Source organism: Saccopteryx bilineata, chromosome 6 (assembly GCF_036850765.1).
Source record: "Saccopteryx bilineata isolate mSacBil1 chromosome 6, mSacBil1_pri_phased_curated, whole genome shotgun sequence".
NCBI classification, from domain to species: Eukaryota; Metazoa; Chordata; class Mammalia; order Chiroptera; family Emballonuridae; genus Saccopteryx; species Saccopteryx bilineata.
The window spans coordinates 106230872-106248085 of record NC_089495.1 but is presented as its reverse complement, the minus strand read 5'-3'; the positions used below and the strand labels follow the sequence as shown (position 1 = coordinate 106248085).

Below are 17214 nucleotides of genomic sequence, written 5' to 3'. Positions count from 1 at the left end.
TGGCCTATATATACAATAGAATATTACAAAATGAAACGTTACCATTTGTGACAGCATGGATGGACCTACAGAATATTATGCTCAGTGAAATGTCAAAGAGAAAGACAAATACCATATGATGTCACCTATACATGTAATGTAAAATACAAAATGAAAAACCAAAACAACCCCCCCCTTTTTTTGTTAGGGTCTATGTTTTCAAACTTTTTGAAGAGCTTGTTGATGTCTGCAAGAGCTTTTGCTAAACCCATCACTGAATTTTCTTGGAGGTTCTTCTTGTTCTTCTACAGTTTTCTTTCCTCTCCTCTCTTCTTCAGCTATGTGTTCCTGTTTCAGTTCCAACACTCAGTCAATTCTTAAGGAACCACCTCTAGGATCTTAAAGTCATACCCATCCCACACCAAGATTAAAGCTGTTTGGCATCTCAACCACAGACTTATTGATTTTTGCAACCTCCTCATCTTTGGCAAATCCTTTTTAAAGTCATGCACAAACCTCCTGAGTGTCTTCTTCCAGCTGCCATTCAAACACTCTTTGGTCATATCACTCCAAGGCCAAGCAAGGTTCCTGATGCAATCATAGATATTTTAATCCTTCCAGAATAGCATCAGTGTCTTCCTCAGTTGCAGCAATAGCTTGGGCAAAGGTCCTCCTTAGGTTAGGGGCATCTCAGTGACTACCTTGAAAGCTGCTATAGACCAACAGGTTGGATCAAAGAGGTGGTATTTGGATGGAAAACTAATACTTTGTTATTGGCATAAAGATTACCAATTAAAGGACGATATCTGCAAGCATTATTAACAATAAGCAAAAACTTAAAAGGCATATTATTCTCCAACTAGTACTTCACCATTTTGCTGGCACAGCAATTTAGGAGGGCATCTTGGAAGAGAGGACACAACTTCTTATTGTTCCTGTAGTACACCGGCATGTGTACTATGTGATTGATATGCTTGAAGGTTTTGGAGTTCTCACTGTACCAGACCACAAAGGGTTTCAATTTGTAGCCTGCAACATTGTCCCCAAGCAAGACTGTTATCCTGTCTTAAAAGCATTGAAACCTGGCATTGACTTGGCTTCCTTGGGGATGAAAGTTCTTTCAAGCATTTGTTTCCAGAACAAGAGGTTTTATCTATACTGAATACTTGCTCTGGGAAGTAATTTCGCTTCATAATATAATCAATTTATCTAGTTTCCAAAACTTCTTCAGTTGCCTTCACATTAGCACTTGCAGACTCACCAACACTTTCATGTTATGTATGAATAACAATTCTTGAATTGTTTAAACCACTCAGAGCTGGCAGTAAATTCAACATCATAGTTGGATCCAGCCTTTTCTTTCAACATCTCAAACACACTTTTTGCTCTGGCCGTTATCATCATAATGCTTTGAGAAATACACTTCTGTTTTTGGTCTTCAATTCAGGTCATTAGAAGTTTTTCCATGTCTGATGTAGACCCTTCTCGAATTTTTATTAGTCTCATTGCCTTCAATGTAGCAGATCCTTCAGTCGTTTCTGTCACTTTGTTCAAGATCATAACTATAGTGGAATGGAGCATGTCTGACTGACAAGCAATAACCATCACTAACTTTCCACCTTCATAGTTCTTAATCACTTTTAATTTCACTTCCAGGTCAGTCTCTCAGTGTGGCCTCTTATTGGCATTAGCAATGGATTTTGTCTGCTCAGGGGCCATGATGAACAAAACAATGTAAGATTAAATCAAGAACAAGAGAAAATTATGCAATCAAGAGACATAGTAAACATAAGATACATGAGGCTGCTGATAGTATAACACAACATACTGTTACAGTAAACTTATTTTAATAAGTAGAAAGATTACACTCTAAAATACCAATAAGAAGTATAGCATGCTAACCACATAAACTAGTACCAAAGTAATTTATTATCAAGTATTATGTTCTAGATAGACATAATTTATATAACTGGTAGCAGAGTTGGTTTATTAATATCTGCATCACCACAAACACATGAGTACTATATGTAATGTATTACACTAAGATGTTACAATGGCTACTATGTCAGTAGGCATATCAATTTTCAGCTCTATCATAATCTTACACAACCACTGTGGTAAATGCGATCCATTGTTGAGCAAAATGTTGCTATACGGCACATGAGTATATATACAGATTATCTCAGTAATATCAACACTTACTTCAAAACAATGCAAAAGGATTAATAGAATGAGTTTGATTTACTTTGTCATTTCATATTTAAATTAAAGAAAATGTAAGCCCTAAGGCTTCAATGAACAAGTTCTACCAAATATTCTAGGAAGAAATAATTTTCAGCATATATAAACTTACCTTATAATAGGGGGAATAAGGGTATACTTCCCAATTTATGAGACTAGCTAATATATCTTTGATACCAAAGACAGGACTCACTCATGAACACAGACAAAACATAAAATTCTTGAAAAACTATTAGCATTCCCAAATCCAGCAATATATAAAAAAGACAACATATCATAACCAAGTTAGGTTTATCCCAGGAAAATCAGTTGAACATTAAAAATCAATACAAATTATCATATCAAAGTTTAAAGAAGAAATATTATACGATCATCTCAAGAGATGCTGAAAAAGCAGCTAAATATATTCAACACCCACTTACAGCAAAATATTCTTAGCACACAGAAAACAGAATGGGACCTGTTTAATCTTATAAAAAGTATCTATAAATATATTAAACATCATTGCTTAGTGATAAAATGCTAAAAACATTCTCATTAGGACCAGAAAATGTCTAATCACTATGATGTACACCTAAAACTAACAGAATACTGTATGTCAACTATGCTTGAAAAATAGAAGAATTTGGCCCTGGCCAGCTGGCTCAGTGGACAGAGTATCAGCCCAGTGTATGGATGTTCCAGGTCTGATTCCTGGTTAGGGCACACAAGAAAAGTGACTATCTGTTTCACTCTCCCTCCCTTTCCTCCTTTTCTCCCTCTTCCTTTCCTGCAGCCTGTGGCTCTTCTAGTTCGAGCATCAGCTTTGGGTAGTGAGGACAGCCTGGTTGGTCTGAACACATCAGCCTCAGGTGCTAAAATTAGCTTGATTGATTGGAGCATCGGCCCAAGACAAGGTTTGCCAGGTGGATCCTGGTCGGGGCATGTGTGGGAGTCTGTCTCTCTATCTCTCTTCCTCTCACTTAAAAAAAAAGAAAAGAAAAGAAATAAAGAAAAATAGAAGAATTATAAGAATTATCTAAAAATATGGGCCCTGATCAGGTAGCTCAGTTGGTTAGTACATCATCCTGATACACCAAGGTTGCAGGTTTGATCTTGGTCAGGGTACATATAATAATCAACCAATGAATGCATAAAAAGTGGAACAACAAATTTATGTTTCTCTCTCTCTCTCCCTTCCTCTCTCTGTAAAATCAATATTTTTAAAAAAAGACAGTTTCTCCTATCAAGCACATGCTTGAGAATGTGAAATAGCAGAAAGCCTTTGGAAAACAATTTGGCAGTTTCTTATAAAGATGAAAAACCTTACCATACATGATCATACTGGTAGGTATTTACCCAATTGAGTTATAGGTACTAATGAAAGCCCATCATTCCCATCCCTTTACAGAATTATACTTATAAAGCCATGGGCTGAGGGAAAACCAAACCAGCTTTTTAAAAATTGTGTATTTCCTTTTGGAAGGAAGGAGTGTGCACAAGAGATTAAATTTAATTGTTATATGATATAGGCCATCATTTAATCACATAATTCAATGATGACTTCAATGATATAAAGTCATAATTTATAATAATCATTTAGGTATAAGGTTAAACTTTGTTTAAAAAAAACCCTCAGAAAACAACACATAATAAGTGCTGGTGAGGATGTGGAGAAAAGGGAACCCTCCTGCACTGCTTGTGGGAATGCAGACTGGTGCAGCCACTGTGGAAAACAGTATGGAGATTCTTCAAAAAATTAAAAATGAAACTGCCTTTTGACCCAGCCATTCCACTTTTAGGAATATATCCCAAGAATACCATATCACTGATTCAAAAGAAGAAATTCACCCCCCATGTTTATGGCAGCATTGTTCACAATAGTGAAGATCTGGAAACAGCCCAAGTGTCCGTCAATGGATGAGTGGATTAAAAAGCTATGGTACATATATACAATGGAATACTATGGGGCCATGAAAAAGGAAATCTTACCTTTTGCGACAACATGGATGGACCTAGAAACTATTATGTTAAGTGAAATAAACCAGGAAGAGAAAGAAAAATATCATATAACCTCATTCATTTGAGGAATCCAATGAACAATGTGAACTGAGGACAGAGGAAAAGGAGATGATAGGATGGGATAAACCTGAAGGGAAGGGGGAGGATGCTGTGGGGAGGGGGGTAAGGGAGATGTTGAGGGGAATATGGGGGAGGGGGGATGCATTCGGGGCAACACTAGAATCTATGTAAACACAATAAATTAAAATCAATAAAAAAAAAAACAAAAAAAACCCCTCAGACAACTACACTAAACAAAAACAACTTTATAGGCAACTAAATATCCACACACAAAAAACTTAAATTTGAATTAATGAGACATTATAGAAGTAAATTCAAAAACAGTCTCATTAGTTCACTGTCTTATGAAACCAAAACAACATTCTGAACTGGAGTTTAAAACATGAATTAACGGGACCCAGTAATGTGAAGTTTTATTCTGTTTAAAATTTTGCACTCTTCTGAAAGAAATACACGTGTACTAGACATAAGGAAATGAACATATTGGTTTCCTTACCTGTTGTGTTCCATCTGCACTTACAATAGGGGCAGATAGAAGAGAAATATCACTAGTTAAAATCTGAGATGTATCCAGTAGTGGTGGATGTTCTGCCATTATCAGTAAGACATTAATATACCGGATAACTCTCCAACTCTGAAAAACAAAAATATATAGCAATGTGTATATATATCCTTAAAAATGTATTAAAATATAATACATTCAAGATTTATCTTTTTTTTTTATGGGCTTAGGATAAAAATAAAAACAGCAGAGAGCCTAAGTGGTGCTCTGCTTTGGCTCTCTAGAAAGGTTATAGGAAAGTAGTGAGCCAAGGCAGGGCTGCTTTTAGCTCACTAAAAAGTCAGAGAAAAAGGGGCCTGGGAGGTTCACAGGGTAAGCCTGAGATGAGCTCCCACTACCCACTGCTCCCTTGGTTGCAAGTCTCATGGGGATCATTAGAGTTTAGGAAAGAAAACTAAAGATGTATACCTGAGAGGGAAGAAAGGCATGGTGAGGACGCTCCAGAGAGAACCCCAACAGTTGTTTTATTCTTTTACCTAAAAGATTTTTTTTTTAAAGGGAGGTCTTTTTTTTTTTAACTTTTTTTTTACATTTTATTTATTCATTTTAGAGAGGAGACAGAGAAAAGAAAAAGGACCAGGAAGCATGAACTCCCATATGTGTCATGACCAGGCAAGCCCAAAGTTTTGAACCAACAACCTCAGTGTTTCAGGTTGACACTTTATCAGCTGCACTAGCACAGGTCAGGCTTTTTTTTTTTTTTTTTACCGTGAAAGGAGGAAAGATAGACTCCTGCATGTGCCCTGACTGGGAGCCACCTGGCAAACCCGACTTGGGTCGATGCTTAAGTACCGAGCCATTTTTAGCACCTGAGATAATGTGCTAGGACCAAAGCCATTCTTAGTGCTTGGGGCCAATGCTCAAGCCAACTGAGCCACTGGCTGTGGGAAGAGAAGAGGGAGAGAAGGGGGAAAGGGAAGTGGAGAGAAGCAGATAGTCGCTTCTTCTTTGTGCCTGACTGGAATTGAACCTGGGATGTTCATACGCCAGGCCAATGCTCTAGCCACTGAGCCATCAGCCAGGGCCAGAGATATTCTTGTCAGAGAAAATTTTACAATATTCTGTTGACATCTTTTTACTCATCAGACCATTTAAGGAAACATATTTCTTACAACTTAGCCAACTGTTAATACAGACAATAAACTAAGATGAAATAAAGCCAGTATATCAGCAGCTTCTATGTAAATTGTCTATCCTTTTCATCTCTATACGGTATTTATTTAATTTAACCACCACTTTAGCTAAACACTAGGATAGGCACTAAAATGCAATGGTTGAGGGAAGCAATTTTACCATTGATTTTTTTCTATGAGAAAAGGTGATTATGAAGACCCATCCTCTCTTATATCATATCAGTCTCTAGGAACTACACAGAATTATTAACTTTTCATTAATCCCTCAGATAGAGCAAAATGGTAGAAAAATTTGCTTAGGATTAGAATAAGACCGTTCAAGTTTTAAGTTTTATGTTCTGACACTGGCCTTCATCTGTTTTTTTCTTTTCTAAGTGATACCTACTTTATTATAAACAAAATCATTTCAGTGATAAAAGCACATACATTTAGAAATCCTTAAATGTAAACAAAGTATCACTTATATCAAAAGTCAAGGACTTGATATAAGTAATACTAGTCTATAATATACAACATCAACCAATAAAAATCAGTCAATTACATGTCAAGATGAGCACAACTGAGCTCAATCATAAATTTTATTGACTCTATATGAAAGGCAAAATATTTTTAGATGCTTGCAGCATTCTACAGCATTCAGTGGTGTCAAAATGCTTAACTTTTATAAGACATTAAATTTACATATTTATTTTTAAATCTTGAGTCTTAGCAGAAACTCTTAGATACAAGTTGACTGTACCTAAAAGCAATTTTCTATTTAGATATATAAAAACTGCTATAAGACTTTAAAAAGTACTCAATACAGGTATCTACTTCAAGATTTTATATGTAAAACCATAGTACAAAACAGTCTCATAAAATGCATGCAATGTAAACATAACAGATACATATTTATATAAACATTGTGCATATGTATGCACATGTATATGTGTATATAAAGAGAGAATATGTAAATCTAATTTATGACTTAATCTATATTGCTATATTTCTTAAAGTTCAATAAAATCAGAGTAGTTTAAATCATCTCAAATAATTTTACTCTGTGGAACAAAGAATTATAAAATGGGAAAGAGCCAATTTATTATTTTCACTCTTGCACATCACATTTTAGTTTAAAAAGAATCATTTTAGGAAAGACAACACGGGATTAGCAGGATTAATCAGCATTAAAAGTTTATAAGTAATTATTTTAATTTTTTTGCCTGACCAGGAGGTGGTACAGTGGATAGAGCGTTGGACTGGGATGGAGAGGACCTAGGTTCGAAACCCCAAGGTCACCGGCTTGAATGCAGGCTTATTCAACTTCAGCGGGAGATCACCAGCTTGAGTGTGGGGTGTCACTGGCTTGAGCGTGGGCTCATAGACATGACCCTATGGTTGCTGCCTTGAGCCCAAGGTCACCGGCTTGAGCCCAATGTCACAGGCTTGAGCAAGGGGTCTCTTGCTCTGCTGTAGCCCCCCAGTCAAGGTGCATATGAGAAAGTAATCAAATGAACAACTAAGAAGAATAAGGAGCCTCAATGCATAATCAGCTTCTTTCAATCAATTTCTTCTAATTTTGTTCCCACTCACTTCCTACATTTTCATCTTATCTTGTGATTACAAATAACCACTTGTTTTAAGTTATGCATCTATTTTTACTTGGTTTTTATAATGTAATGTTTGATATATGCAAAAAAAGAGGAGAAATGATTTCTTGCTTTTGCTAATATCCAAGGAATAAATATTCCTCCATGGCTTGTATCAAGCCATCATGACTTAAAACTTGACCTGAATTTTTAACAATCAACTTTTGTATACAAGATGGCTCCAGTATGTCACTGTGTATACCTACAGTATCTGTATATCAATATGCAACTATCTTTGTGGTAATAATACAATAAAATGTTAACATTTCAGGAATCTGAGTGAAGAAAAGCTGTATCTGTATCATTATTTTCGTAAGTTGTAACTTTTCTGTAAGTCTGAAATTTCAATGTCAAATTAAACAATATTTAAAAAATATTAATGCCAGGTTGCAGATATAAATGCAAAGGTAAAACAAAAAAGCTTCTAAAAGATAACACAGAAGAGCGTCTTCAGAACCATGGGACAGACTTTTTTATTATTTATTGATTTTTGGAGAGAGGAAGGGAGAGAGAAAGAGATAAAAACATCAGTCTTTTCCTGTATGCACCCTAACCAGGGATCGAACCCACAACCTCTGCATATCAGGACAATGCTCTGACCCACCGAGCTATCCAGGGCAAGAGAATGATTTATTCATTCATTCATTCATTGTACTTTTCTGAAGTGAGAAGCAGGGAGGCAGAGAAGACAGACTCCCACATACACCCGGCCAGAATCCACCCGGCAAGCCCACTAGGGGGTGATGTTCTGCCCCATCTGGGGCATAGCTCCTTGGTAAACGGAGCCATTCTAGTGCTTGAAGTGGAAGCCATGGAGCCGTCCTCAGCGCCCAGGACAACTTTGCTCCAGTGGAGCCTTGGCTGCAGGAGGAGAAGAGAGAGACAGAGAGAAAGGAGAGGGGGAAGGGTGTAGAAGCAGATAGGAACTTCTCCTGTGTGCCCTGGCCAGGAATTGAACCCAGGACTTCAACATGACAGGCCGACGCTCTACCAACAGAGCCAACCAGCCAGGGCCGAGACTTTTTAAACAAGGTATATTTCTTAAATCATAAAAGAAAAGAATGATACAGTGAACTTCATTAAAACCAAGAACTACTAGTCATTAAGTAATATTTTTGAGAATGAAAGGCAAGTCAAAGATATTTACAAGATACATAACTAAAAAACCGCACATACTTAAGAATATATACAGGCTCCCTACAAATTGATTTTTTAAAAATAGAAAAATGTCAACAGACCAGAATATGCTCTTTACAAAAGTGCAATCTTAAGATAGTTTTTATATTTAAATGTATGAAAAGATTCTCAATTTAATTACTAGGAAAAAGCTAATTAAAATCAGAAAATACTACCACATACTCAATTGGATGATAAAAATGAGAGTCTGACAATATCAAGTATTAGTGATGCTACTGGGCAACTGGCACACTCATATGGAATGAAAACTTAAAATCCCTTTGGGAACCAATTAGATATTATATATCAAAATTGAACATATAAATATTCTGTGACCCAGTTATTATTTGGCTATTAGATTGCTTGTGTATATCAAAAAGAAATGCACTTACATGTGCACCAAAAGATAACATGAAGGTACACAGCAGCATTACTCTTTAATAGCCCAAGACTATAAACATCCTAAACAACCCTTCACTGTAAATGGTAAACTATTTCTGACTCATCCAATTAGACAACTACACAACAATGAAAATTAATGAACTAGAGATCCAGGGAACAATACAAATACATTTCACAAGTAAAATGTGAGTGAAAAACAGACCTAAAAGAATATATGTAACAATTTTTTTTTCTTTTTAAATTTTTATTTTTTTGACAGAGACAGAGAGAGAGTCAAGAGGGACAGATACAGATGGACAGACAGACAGGAAGGGAAAGAGATGAGAAGCATCAATTCTTTATTACAGCACCTTAGTTTTCAATGATTGCCTTCCTATATGTGCCTTGACCAGGGGGCTACAGCAGAGCGAGTGACCTCTTGTTCAAGCCAGCGACCTTGGGCTCAAGCCAATAACCATGAGGTCATGTCTATAATCCCATACTCAAGTCAGCAACCTCGGGGTTTCAAACCTGGGTCCTCTGCATCCCAGTCCAACACTCTATCTTTTGCGCCACCGCCTGGTCAGGCTTTGTAACAACTTTTTTAATAGAAAGTTCAAAATCCAATAAAATCAATCTATTGTATTAAAAGTCAATAACTTTTGGCGAGGAATAAAGGATGGAGACTGGAAGGAGCATGAATGCAGTTTATGGGGAGCTGGTACCATACTGTTCTACATATGTCTTGGCTTAGACACTGCCATTACATTATGCATTGAGTTGCACACTTATATAGAGGGTGGGGCAAAAGCAGGTTTCAGCTGTTCTTATGGCAAATAGTATAATAATTAATAAATAATAATACAAGAATAAACTGTTCCATGCACTCACAATTGTAAAACCTACTTTTGCCCCACCCTGTATGTGAACTTTTCTCTGTATGCTTTAATAAAATTACTTTTAAAAGTTAAAATAACCATCTCAATTGATGAAAAAAAGCATCTGACAAGATTCAAAGCATTTTCATGATAAAACACTCAATATACTAGGAATAGAAGAAAATTATTTCAACATATTAAAGGCCACAGCTAACATCATACTCAGTGATGAAAGACTGAAAGCTTTTCCTCTAAGACTGGAACAAGACAGGATGGCCACTCTCTCACTACATCCATTCACAGTATTGGTAGTTCTAGCCAGAGCAATTAAGCCTGAAAAAGGCATCCAAATTGGAATGAAGTAAGACTGTCTTTGTCAACAGATGACATAATCTTGTATGTAGAAAACTCTGAAAATTAATAATTGAAAAAAATCTATTAGAACTAATAAAAAATTCAGTAAAATGCAAGATTTAAATAGAGACAGACTTATAGACAGCAGGTAGACAGCTGGGGGTGGAAGGATTGAGAAAAAAAAAAAGAACCAAAAAAAAAAAAAGAGAGAGAAAAACTTATGGACATACACAGTGTGGTGATTGCTGAGGGAGTAGGGGGAGGTGAAGGAGAGTACAAGGGAGATAGAGATGGATTAAGACTTGACTGTGGAGGTGGTGAACAAACAATATAGTGTACAGAGATGTGGTATAGAATTGGGCACCTGAAATCTGTACAATTTTCTCAACCACTGTCACCCCAATAAATTAAATATAAAAATACATATATTAAAAAAAGATTAAAAAAACAAAAAAATGAAACCAGCACTCAACAATCAGTTGCATTTCTATACACTAACCAAATAATCTGAAAAGGAAATTAAGAAACAATTCCATCTACAATGGCATCAAAAAGAATACAATACACAGAAACAAATATATAAATATATATTGTTTACTGAATGTATTAGGATGGTACTAGTTAACATAATCATACAGATTTTAGGTCCCCAACTCTTAGAAATAAATCTAATCAGTGAGGGAAAAGATGTTTACATTGAAAACTGACAAACTATTGCTAAAATAAATTAGACAATCAGATGTACTGTGATCCCCTTTACCCACTGTTTCAGTCACCGGTGTTCAACTCCAGTCTGAAAATATTAAAGAGAAAATTCCAGAAATAAACAATTTGTAAGTTTTTAAAAAGTCTTAAAGAAGACCTTTTAGAAAGCTATCCTGTGTTCAATTGTTAAGATTTCCATACTACCCAAAGCAATCAACAAATTTAACGCAATACTTGTCAAAACCTAAACCAGGGGTCAGGAACCTATGGCTTGCGAGCCAGATGTGGCTCTTTTGATGGCTGCATCTGGCTCACAGACAAATCTTTCTATAGTTTTTTTTAATTTATTTATTCATTTTAGAGAGGAGAGGGAGAGACAGAGAGGAGAGACAGAGAGAGAGAAGTGGGGGAGGAGCTGGAAGCATCAACTCCCATATGTGCCTTGACCAGGCAAGCCCAGGGTTTCGAACCGGCGACCTCAGCATTTCCAGGTCGATGCTTTATCCACTGCGCCACCACAGGTCAGGCGCAGACAAATCTTTAATAAAAATAATAATAACGTTAAAAATATAAAACATTCTCATGTATTACAATCCATTCATTTCCTACTGCTCATGTTCATGGCTGCGGGTGGCTAAAGCCAATCATAGCTGTCCTTCGGGACAACAACAAGTTTTTATTGGATAATGCATAACGTACACGGGTCATTGTATGGCTCTCATGGAATTACATTTTAAAATATGTGGCGTTCATGGCTCTCTCAGCCAAAAAGGTTCCCGACCCCTGATCTAAACAGTACTTTTTCAGAAACAGAAAAATTCATTCTAAAATTCCTATGAAATAGTCAAAACAATTTTGAAAAAGACCAAAGTCGGAAGACTCAAATTTCTGATTTTAAAACATATTACAAAGCCCCAGTAACCAAAACAGTGTGGTACTGGCATAAAGACAAATATAATAACAATACAGAAAAGGGAGGCTAGAAATAACCTCTCATGTATATGGTCAAATGATCTTTGACAAGTGTCAAAACACGTAAAGGGGAAAGGACAGTCTCTTCAACAAATGCTACTAATAGGGAAAGTGCTATCTTCTTTCAAAAGAAAAAAAAATGGACCTGTAACTTAGCACTTCACAGAAAATTAACCCGAAGTGGATTTAAAACTTAAGTGCAAAACCCAAAACTATAAAACTTCAAGGAAATGGGAAAAGCTTTAGGGCCTTGCTAATGATTTCTTAAATATGACACCAAAAGCAAAGACCATAAAAGCAAAAACAGACAAACTGGGACTATATAAAATTTGAAAACTTTTGTGCATCATGGGACACATTCAACAGAATGAAAAGGTAACCTATGAAATGGGAAAATGTACTTGCAAACTTTGCTTCAGTTGCTATAAAATATCACAGACAGGGTGACACAGTTCTGGAGGTTGAGAATTCCATGATCTGGGTACCAGCATTATCAGGTTCTTGGTGAGGGCTCTCTTCTTGACCTGTAGATGGTTACCTTTTTGCTATATTTTCACAAGGCAAGAGAGAGAAAGCTCTCATCTTTTCAGTTCTTCCAGTAAAGGCATTAACCTATCATGGGGGCTCTATCCTCATGACCTCATCTAAACATAAATACCTTCCCAGAGGCCCTATCCCAAAATATGATCACACTGGGGGTTAAGGCTTCAACATATAAATTTAGTACCTAACTCTAAAGGTCTAGAAACATTACTGTATATTGTTTTCTCACTCAGTCACGGCTTTCACTCTGAACTGAACTACCTTCCTTACTCATATATTCTGCCAGTTTTTCTTCCTTAATCTCCTCATTCATATCCATCCATTCTATCAAATTTGTTCTACTCTAAGAATGCTACTGTTATAATGACAACAGCCTGGACTTAGAATATAAGATAGCTAGCTCATGACAATGAGTATGGCCTGGGGTCTGAAACTCTGGCTCTACTTCTTCAAAAAGTATGTGGGGCCCTGGCCGGTTTGCTCAGTGGTAGAGCGTCGGCTTGGCGTGCAGGAGTCCTGGGTTCGATTCCTGACCAGGGCACACAGAAGCGCCCATCTGCTTCTCCACCCCTCCCCCTCTCCTTCCTCTCTGTCTCTCTCTTCCCCTCCCGCAGCCAAGGCTCCATTGGAGCAAAGTTGGCCTGGGCGCTGAAGATGGCTCTACGGCCTCTGCCTCAGGTGCTAGAATGGCTCTGGTTGCAACAGAGCGATGCCCCAGATGGGCAGAGCATCGCCCCTGGTGGGCATGCCAGGTGGATCCCGGTCGGGTGCATGCAGGAGTCTGTCTGACTGCTTCCCCATTTCCAACTTCAGAAAAATACCAAAAAAAAAAAAGTATGTGGGAAAATACAAAGCAAGATCCTACTTGGATTATAGCCATAGCATAATTGAGAGACCAACAGGAAAAATATGTACAATTAGACCAAGAAATACAATTTATTCTTCTGTTCTCTGGATTTGCTAAATCCATAAAACTAAAAATGAAAGGACTCCAAGGCCATATCTTAAATTATAAAACTACTAAACATTCCAGCAAGTTTTACCATCACAGTTAAATCTAGAATTTAGGAGAATCTGAAAATAAATATATGAAAAAACATTAGGTAAGAACATTAAAATCATAGTAGCAATTGTATTAAGATGATGAAATTATAGTAATTTTCTCTATTTCCCAAATATTTTTGGTAATGTGAATATGGTATTCCACTTTCATCAAAATTTTTATTTCAAAGTGGTCAGTACTGAAGAGCCCTAGGCAAAGACAGTCCCTTTTGGCTTATCAACCATCTAAATGCCTTCTCAGGAAAATATCAATAAATTCTGCTTGAATTTGAACCTTATCCAAATAACTAATTCATCTTACAAACTGATATCCTAAAATACATTTTTAAAATTTAACCTTCTATTTCATTTTTTAACTTTGAGATTTGTTTATCTTCTAAATTTGACATTAGATTTTAAAAATGGCACTTTAAATCACCTGTAGTGGAATTTCCTGAGATGAAAGTCACAGCAATCAATCTGCAAAATCATTTTATCAATTATCACAAACCTAAAAAATATTTTGTAGATTTTATTTAATAAAAACATTCTAGATTATATTTTTCCTAAGACTATATTCTTACAATTATCCTGTTTGATATTAACTGTACTCCAGAAAAATGACTATTAAAAATATCTGCAATTAGGCCCTGGCCAGTGGCTCAGTGGTAGAGCATTGACCTGGCATATGGAAGTCCTGGGTTCAATTACTGGTCAGGGCACACAGGAGAAGTAACCATCTGCTTCTCCACCCCCTCTTCTCTTCCTGCAGCCATGGCTCGATGGTTCGAGTGAGTTGGCTCCATGGCCTGCCTCAGGTGCTAAAAATAGCTCGGTTGCCAAGAAATGGAGCAAAGGCCCAGATGGGCAGAGCATCGCCCTTAAGGGGCTTGCCAGGTGGATCCAGGTCAGGGCGCATGTGGGAATCTGTCTGACTCCTTTCCTCTCACTTAATAAAAAAAATATGTGTATGTGTTTATATGTATATGCAATTAATTGAATACATTATTTTGGTTCAACCTAATTTCTACATTTTAATGTAAACTTTCATTAATGTGTAAAAAGGACAGCTGTGACTTTTAAAAAATGTATAATAGAAATTTATACTTGTACAGACAGTAAGACTGGAAAAAAATAATACAACTGGATCATTAAAAAGACATGATTAATTCAGGTTTCTTCTTTGTCTTTCTCTCATCAATTTTCTAAATTCTTTGGTCCTTGGAAGCATAAAAGGAATACTCGTATAAGACTTGGTACAAAAAAATACTGCAACTAAAAGTATAGATATTTTAAATAAAAAGAAATAATAATAAAAAAGGCAGTCCTCAACATAGAAACAGGCTGACTTCTAAAACTGCTTTAGAAATCAAATATTTGGAAAATATTTTCCTACAGAAAACATGTAATCAGTGGTAGTTAGGTTCTTAGATCATGTTGCAAAAGTTCAATTTAACCTCTAATATGGCTTTCTTATTTTTATTTCTGGAAAATTTCAAATATATACCAAAATAACTATAATAGTATAATGAACTCTCATGTTCTCATCACCCAGCTTCAACTATTTCAATTCATAGCTAGTCTAGTTTCACCTAAACCACCAGCAACTTATTCCTATCTTGTATTATTTTCAAGTATAATATATAATTTCATCTCCAGTCTATCTCTGAAAGATAGACTCCTTCTTAAAAACATAACCATAATGCTCAATGTCATTAATAGTCCAGAGTGTAAATTTAAACATTGTAGACTATTAAAAAAGTAACTGATAACAAAATGATAGCAAGAAAAAAAGCATAACTGAGAAACCATTACCAAACATAAAAATTAATAATGCCTTAAATCATTACATTATTCAGTGTTCAAATTTCAAATTCTCATTTCTTTTTATTAAAATTTGTTTGAATCAGAATTCTTACTAAATGCACATACTAGTGGCTTTCATGTCTTTTAAAACTTCTTTTAATCTGAATATTTTCTATTTGATTGTTATGACTTCTACAGTGTTTTAAAAATCAGTAATTTACATCTATCCTTAAAGGTGAGAATAACTAGATTATAGAGGTATAACTGATGAACATTTTCATCTTGATCATTAACAGTGAGTTAATCAATGCACGTAATTTAAAAAACATTGCACTTCTGATCAAGATGGTAGTGTAAGTAAATGCAGTACTGTGGCCTCCCACAACCACAGCAAAATTACAACTAAACTATAGAACAACCATCATTCAGAACCACCTGAAATCTGGCTGAACAGAAGTCCTATAACTAAGAATATAAAAAAGAAGTCACCTCAGGACTAGTAGGAGGGATAGGGACACAGAATGGGCTGGTCCCACACCCACATGTAGCAGCTGAAATCAGGAGGGATATATATTGGTTGTGGAGTTTCCCAGATGAGGAGCAAGGGGTCCCAGCCCCACACCAGGATCCCAGCCAGGGGTTCCAATGCCAGGAAAAGGAGTCCACATAATTTCTGGCTGTAAAAATCAGCAGACACTGTGGGTGAGTGAATGAAGGGGGCTGCTGGAGTTCCAGGTATTCCTCTTAAAGGGCCTGCAGAGACTTACTCTGACTCACTCTCTGACCTCTAGTGTTGGAGCAGCAGCTCGAAAGGTGACATGGAAATAATAGGGAGAAACTGAATTATCTGGCATCAAGACTAGAGCTGGAGAAGTAGCTTCCTCCCAGAATGAAGTGCTGGCAGAAGTCATTGCTCCTTTTCTGAGATCCCCTCCAGAGTTAGCAGGCAGGTGCCATAGGTGAGTCTCCCTTTACCAGGCTAACACTGTTAATTGCCCCCTGCCCTAGGTGATTGCCTGAAATCCTGTCCTACTCAAGCTGTTTCTGGTAGCTATTCCTTACAAATGGCTGTTATGGCTCATTCTGCCAAGTTTCCTAAAATCTCTCAATCAAGCAGCATCTGGCCTCTGTGAACCCTGTACATCTTGCTTAGTGGCCCCAGGCCTGGCAATAGCAGCAGCTGGCTTTAGTTTGCAGCTTGGCTTCTCCTGAGCATCTCCGAGCCTAGCACAAGTAGCAGCCACTGAAAATTGCTTGATAGCTTATGCCAGGTGGCCCCAGAGCCAGTGCACCTGGTGGATGGCTTCACACCACAATGAAACACTACCCAACCACTTCCAAGAGCAATACACTGAGAAGTCAACTCAGTGGGTACCTAAGCCCTGCTGAAGTGAGTTCTGCTCCATGGAGTCAGCCTCTGAACCCCAGCTGCCACTGGCCAGTATTCACAGCTGATCAGCCTGAAGGTAAATCCCTCTAACTGACATGTCAACAGTAATCAAAGAGCAACTACAACAGTAGGATACACAGAGTCATCATGGGGGGGTACACTTAAAGTACCCAGTTTGAGTTACTGGGGAGGGTGCACCAATGGGCCCTACAGGACACCTACTACATAAAGCCAGTATACCAAGACCAAGTGACATAGCAGTTCTACCTTAATAGATAAAAACACAGGGAGGCAGCCAAAATGAGGAGACAAAGAATTATGTCCAATGATAGAACAGAACAAAACTCTAAGAAAACACCTAAAC

The 17214-nt window shown here is 36.9% G+C and overlaps 1 protein-coding gene across 4 annotated transcripts in view; it reads right to left on the bottom strand.

Moving 5' to 3' along the window:
• The window catches only part of FNDC3A (fibronectin type III domain containing 3A), a 157151-nt gene that overhangs the window by 117542 nt on the left and 22395 nt on the right, over positions 1–17214 (bottom strand). For 3 of the 4 annotated variants that reach the window (XM_066234376.1, XM_066234378.1, XM_066234377.1), the window contains exon 2: positions 4778–4915. The exons of the other annotated variant lie outside the window; for it this stretch is intronic. In XM_066234376.1, the coding sequence (XP_066090473.1) occupies positions 4778–4876 (99 nt within the window). In that variant the 5' untranslated portion in view covers positions 4877–4915. The remainder of the gene's footprint in view (positions 1–4777; positions 4916–17214) is intronic. 4 annotated transcript variants of the gene reach the window in all.